The sequence below is a fragment of the Phoenix dactylifera genome, chromosome 3, assembly GCF_051530095.1.
Source record: "Phoenix dactylifera cultivar Ajwa chromosome 3, Ajwa_hap1_PhDact_Kaust_v1.1, whole genome shotgun sequence".
In the NCBI taxonomy this organism is placed as follows: domain Eukaryota; kingdom Viridiplantae; phylum Streptophyta; class Magnoliopsida; order Arecales; family Arecaceae; genus Phoenix; species Phoenix dactylifera.
This window is the reverse complement of record NC_143192.1, coordinates 45,192,642-45,198,932: the sequence shown is the minus strand read 5'-3', so window position 1 is coordinate 45,198,932 and position 6,291 is coordinate 45,192,642. Positions and strand designations below refer to the sequence as shown.

Here is a 6,291-nt window from a genome sequence, read left to right as displayed (position 1 = left end):
AGAAGCTGGGATAGGAAATGAAGAGACTAGAAAGAGGAGCGTGGAGGACACGCCCCCAGTTTCATTATTTATCAGCGTCATGATAGTATTATCACAAAAAAAGTAAAAAGGAAAAGAAAAGAAAAAGTTTTAGTTGCCTCTGGCTAAACAGATTAGAAATTTCTTTCTTATTTAACAAGAAAGATAAAAAGATGAGGTAAGGGATGGTTTTCGAGGACTTTTTTTTGTTTGTTAAAGGTGTAATAGAGAAGTCGAGGTCAGAACTTGGGAGTGGTTTGGAAATTAAAAGTTGGCGTCATTGCCTAGATCCAACAAAAGGTGCCTCCTCCGAGCTGGATTCAGCCGAAATAAACAAAGGCAAGGCGTGTGGTCAGCACGCGAACGAGGGTAAAAGAAAATAGGAAAATGGAAGCGTGTCGCTCACGGCCACGCCGCCCACAATATTTTTCTGTGCCTCTTGAATCACTTGCATGGAAATGCGAGCATGTTTTTCATTTTTTATTTTTTTGGTGAATGGAGATGTGAGCATGTTGATGTGAACATCCCTTGACTTTGTGAGTTCACCATGTGAGTTTATTTTTGATAGACGATCATGTGAGTTGCTTATAGTGCCAATTGATTATGTATGAATGGCTTTAGTGGTCTGGGTAGATGCCGTAATTGGTTGCTAGGTTTTTTTTGGTAAACTTTATTATTAATTTGTTAGTGTTAGATAAGTGCTATAATAGGGCAAGAGTTTTTGCTAACAAGGTTCACGAAGTCGACTGAATCTCTCGTTATCTTATTCACTCATGATTTTATTTGAACCGTCGCCGGTAAAGTTAGGTATCTTGATCAACCCGTCATGGTTTCTATATGGTAAGCTTTGAAGGAATTATTAGGTAAATAGAGCGGTGTCTGTAGATTAGATGGAAACTAACTTCTTGTTGGTAATATTAATTAAAAGTATGTGATATAAGCTAGGGTAATGTACGTAGCTGGTTTATCATTTTCAGGGGTGGGGGAGGGATGAAGGACAAAGAAAGCATTATTTCTGTAGTGGTTGAGTGGTACAAGTGCACCTAAACCACTTTGAGATGGAGGCCAAGTTGGCTGGAACAGAATACTTTGGTCAAAAATTAATAAATAAATAAATAAATTATAAAAATCGTAGCAGAATGCTACGTCCCTGTTTCACATCTCTTGCCATCTCCGTAACCTCCTCGACCTTTTCTACTGGAATTATTTTGTAAATAATTTTAACTAGGTAGGATGTGATATAAAGCAACTCTACTGTCACCTGTAAATAAGTTTGCCTCGGGGTGTGCACTAGGCCATGCCTTGGGTAGGCAAAGCATTAAAACGAAGGCATTTTTGGACGCAAAGTAGCCAACAATAGCCCATACTCGTCATACGCTTTGAAATAATCTAAACCTAGCTAGTGAATGGCTTTAGAACAAAGCTGCCAATACTGGTGTCATTCCATTACCATTGATTTCCCACTGAAAGTAAATGCAAACACTTTGCAACCGTCATTATTGTGGTCTATAAATGAGCAAGCTCGCCTACAATCTCGATTCCAGTTGTTTACAATTAATGAATTGTATTTTTATTTAATCTGCGTGCAGTTGGGCACTTGCCAACCAAGGCTCAAGGAGTCATGAGATCACCTCGCACTTCAAATAGAACATATTCTGGACCCAAGCACGGATTATGCCCCATGCTGCATGAGCCATTGGCAGGCAACAGTGCTAACTTTATTCATAGACTTCATTCATGGCGCGCTAACTTTAGTGAATTGCTACAAGACCGAGTGGCTGTGATTGTCAATGTGTCCGACCACATAGTGCATGCTGTGTAGGATATAAATTTTTTGGGCCCAGGAGCGAATGTGACCCGGGTAATCGTTGAAATGCAAATCAATTTCCAACAATCCTTTGAGCAATGGTTCGTAATTCCAATCATGGCTAATTTGATCAATAGTCGTTGTTTTGCGCCAATTAAGTCCCGGTTTCAACTCCCTATATACCGGTTAAAGGACTTGCAGGTGGCAAAACATTAAAAAAATCTTGCCTGTAGAACAATATATTGCATGATTCTCGCTTGCAAGTCGTTCTTTCTCAAGCTACCAAACAATCTCTTACTGCAACATGGATTATATCAGCTATACTGGCCAAAAGGTCATGTTGTGGCATTTGAATGGTTCATCAAATTAAAAAGTGAATTTGGCTTCATGATGAATCATACACCGAAAAAGTGAATTCTTTTTAAGCATGACAGCAATCTGTTTGACATACAATTCTTTTTGAGCATAATAGCAATGTTGCTGAGTTATCTAATTGATGATTTCTTCAGTATGCCTGTTATATCTCTTGGGAAAATTGAAGAACACTAAAGTGCCTTCATTTTCAATTAACTTAATGGCACGATTATCACTCGATCTTGTTACTAGATTGAAGTTGGTCTCTTGAAATGTATGTAAATTCGCAAATGTAGACATTAACGGGAAAGATATAGCCTATTATATATATTGTAGCGCTAGTTAATGGCAGCCATCTGTTATAGGTATGAACCATGCATGAAAAGTACAACTTTGCGTTGGCTTCACGGATTGCTCCTCATTAATCCTCTTCTTATGATCTGTAGTACTTTTTAACGGAGATTCCTAGATAAGTTGAATGAGCAACTTTGCTCCCCATTTTTGTATCTCCGTGATGCTCCTTTTAATGGTTTTCTGATAAGGATATCTGCCCTATTATTATCAATCACAAAAAGTTTGCTACGAAGGTGGCATGGGTGCAGATTCGCAAATTTTGCATCAACATGCATGCCATCAAGCAATCCATCTTGTGGAGTACATCTTCAGGCATCTTATACTAAGAACATGATAATTAATTAGTACCCTAGCTATTATGATCTTGAAGCATAATACTTCCCTGCTATGGCAATAACTATTCAAACAAAGATTGACCATTGCATATATTTATTTCTGATTATTTACGTTAGTTAATAAGATTGAGATCGAGCGACCATGAGACCTCATGATTCCAAGTTTTTCTTCCCTCAATAGAGAAAGATATATAGGGATATATAATTTGCTGATATTTATGAAGATGACCTGTAACAAACTAAATATCAAACATGGAATTGGAAAGCAAATGTTGCTTATATGATCAGAGATTTTGAGGCCTCAAATTTTCTATGCTTTTAAACAAAAAATGAAAGGCTCTTTGTCCTCACTCGTAGAAAATTTGGTTTGCTTTATAATATATAATAGGCACAAACAAGAAGTGGCTATCTTGGTTAGTGGACATTGCTCTAGTTGACACAGCATATACCTAAAAGAAGTATTAATTGTTGTTGTGGGAGGACCTAATCAAATGAAGACTGTGCCGAACAATGCATCCATAACAAACCCCAGTTAATTATACAAATGAAAGTATAGATGCAAAACAGAATACACCTCCATCTAAAAAAAGCTAACAAAAGATGCCAACATTCAAGTACAGCTTTCCCCCATCCACTTCTAGGAGAATCAAACCTAAGAATATAAACTTGGCCAAGCATATATGGGAATCTAAATTCCTTGAGCAAAAAGCAACCTAAGTTGAGGAGACATGCATCTTGAAAACAAGCCCAAAGAGTCTAAGAACTCCATAGGTGAGGGCCATAGCCAACCATCCCCCAACCAGCACCCTCAGCGCGGACTTGGAAACATTGGCTCCACCGATGACTGCCCCTGCCACGCCGAACCCTGCCAGCCCCAGGCTACTCACAGCACACACCACCCCAACTCTTACACCCCACGACCTTATAAACCCTCCTCCCAACAAAGGCAGCAGGGCTCCAACCGCGAAGGCCAGCGCCGAGGCCCCGGCAGCCATCACAGGGCTCGGCAAGCTCTCCTTCTCCTTGTCCCTGCTTTCGCTGCTCTCCAGGCTCGCCCGCTCCATCTGGGCCACCTCGATGTCGTATTGAGCGTAGACGGAGACGAACTCGCCGATGGCCATGCTGCATGCACCTGCGACGAGGCCGGCGAGGCCCGAGACGAGCATCGCCTTGGCAGTCTGGTTCACGGCCCCTACGCCGATCATCAGCGAGGCCACCGAGACAAGGCCGTCGTTGGCACCGAGGACGGCGGCACGGAGCCACTGGGATCGAGCCGAGTAATCTATGGGAACAGGTTTTTGGTCGGATTCAGGGTCATGGAGTTGGGATGGAAGGGCGATTTGGGTGCAGGGATCATGCTGGGGATTCGGAGGAGGTGTGGAGGGGGTTGCATGGATGTGGGAGCTGGGACAAAATGACATGGCTGCAGGAATAGAAAGAGAGGAGGACAGAGGAGAGTTCAAGATTGCCTGTTGCTGGTGTGGAGTGTGGAGGCCACACGCCTTAGCTATATATAACTAAACACTCGGGAAGACAGAATCCCGTAATAAATAGCCAGCGGTTTTCTGGGGCTGGCTATCTTTTTTTCGGGAATGGAGAGCGTCAGGAAACTGCTTTTGGATCCAGTAGTTTTATTCATCTAGTCTAGTGGCCAACAAAGTTTAGTGTGGACGGGGAAGAGATTCGGATGGAACCACTGAAATGAAATGGAGCACTTAAAAAAAAGGCATGGCATGCGGTCGCCACGCGAAGAGAGTGACTTCTCGAACGAAGAACAACAAACAGTTAGAGACCTATGCAACATGGACACTACGTTTTTTGGCAAACTTAATGGGCACTAATTTAATGATTACTTCTTTTACTATTGTTCTCTATGGGCACGTCTCTTAGCATGGATCTCGTTAGTAGATTATATATACGTATATATGTGTGTATATATATATTCTATGCCATTGTAGTACTTGAGGTTAAGGCATATCTTTGACTTTCTGCTTTTTCTTTGAAAAAAAATTATTCCAAAACAAAGTTTCCTTGATGATGCGCTCATAAATAGAGTTCAAATATTTTCATATGGCTAGACATCTCCAAAAATTCTTGTCTTATGAAACCACTAAGGTTTATCGTGGTCCAAAAAATAAGAAAAATCTTCTAGACATCTTCAATATCAGGTATTTCTGTATTTTTTATTTTATTTTCTTTTCACTCTATAAGGAAATTGCGTACTTGCATTGCACAAGCAAAATTTCATTTGTTCACTAGCATATAACCCGCATGATGTGTAGGATACAATTATCTCTTCTTTTTGTAATGTAGAATAGGTATTGATGCGGGATTTGCACCCCGTCACCAGCACAGCCCACACACCAGTCGAGCAGGAAAAGCGACCGCGTCCTCACCGAGGTATTGTCCGCTTTGGGGATCGGGGATCGTGACCGTTCCCGGGGGTCCGCGCTTTGACGGCGCCCCGGGTGGAACCACCCATTCCACCCCTCACGGGTTTGCCCTTCAAAAGGCGCCTCGGTGAGAAGAGGTTATTGAGCCCCCCATTTAAGGCACAGACCTTTCCGCTGATTAGCCGATGTGGGACTAAATTCGGGGAACCCCTCGTAACACAGCCCCCCCAGCGGGAAGGTCCTGTGCCCGGGTCGGCTCCTTGCTGGATAGGCGGAGGGCCAGACCCTCCTTCTAGCGCCATCTGATGCGGGATTTGCACCCCGTCACCAGCACAGCCCACACACCAGCCGAGCAGGGAAAGCGACCGCGTCCTCACCGAGGTATTGTCCGCTTTGGGGATCGGGGATCGTGACCGCTCCCGGGGGTCCGCGCTTTGACGGCGCCCCGGGTGGAACCACCCATTCCACCCCTCACGGGTTTGCCCTTCAAAAGGCGCCTCGGTGAGAAGAGGTTATTGAGCCCCCCATTTAAGGCACAGACCTTTCCGCTGATTAGCCGATGTGGGACTAAATTCGGGGAACCCCCCGTAACAGGTATAATAGAGTAGATAATAAAAATAAAATACTATGCCACCTGATTTATTATTAAAGTAGATAAAAGTATACATGAAAAGAGAAAAAGAAGAGAACACAAAGAATAGTAGTAGAGAAAAGGTTTATAAAAAAAAAAAAAAAAAAAACTACAACAGCTTCAAATTGAACTTAATGCAGGTAAGACTGTAGACTTCTAAAGGAAACAGAAAACAGCAGAGACCATACCAGACATTTGGAGCTGGGAATTAATCAGGTTCCCGTTACCAAGTTCTGAGATTTTTTATTTCATGTGTTTATTCCACAAAAAAAAAAAAAATCTGGTGTTAAGAAACCAGCACAAGGAGCTGCAGTAGGACTTACCAGAGCTTTCTAATTTCCAAACCAGATTATCCGAGTCCAAGTTAAGTTGGAAATCGGCAAGAAGAGCATACGGTTT

The 6,291-nt window shown here is 42.4% G+C and overlaps 1 protein-coding gene across 1 annotated transcript; it reads right to left on the bottom strand.

Moving 5' to 3' along the window:
• Nucleotides 1–2,776: 2,776 nt before the first annotated feature.
• Nucleotides 2,777–4,750, bottom strand: LOC103708527 (vacuolar iron transporter homolog 2-like). Its single transcript, XM_008793485.6, has one exon. It carries the CDS (start codon nucleotides 4,287–4,289, stop codon nucleotides 3,582–3,584), a length of 708 nt encoding a protein of 235 aa, XP_008791707.4. The 5' UTR covers nucleotides 4,290–4,750; the 3' UTR covers nucleotides 2,777–3,581.
• Nucleotides 4,751–6,291: the final 1,541 nt, after the last annotated feature.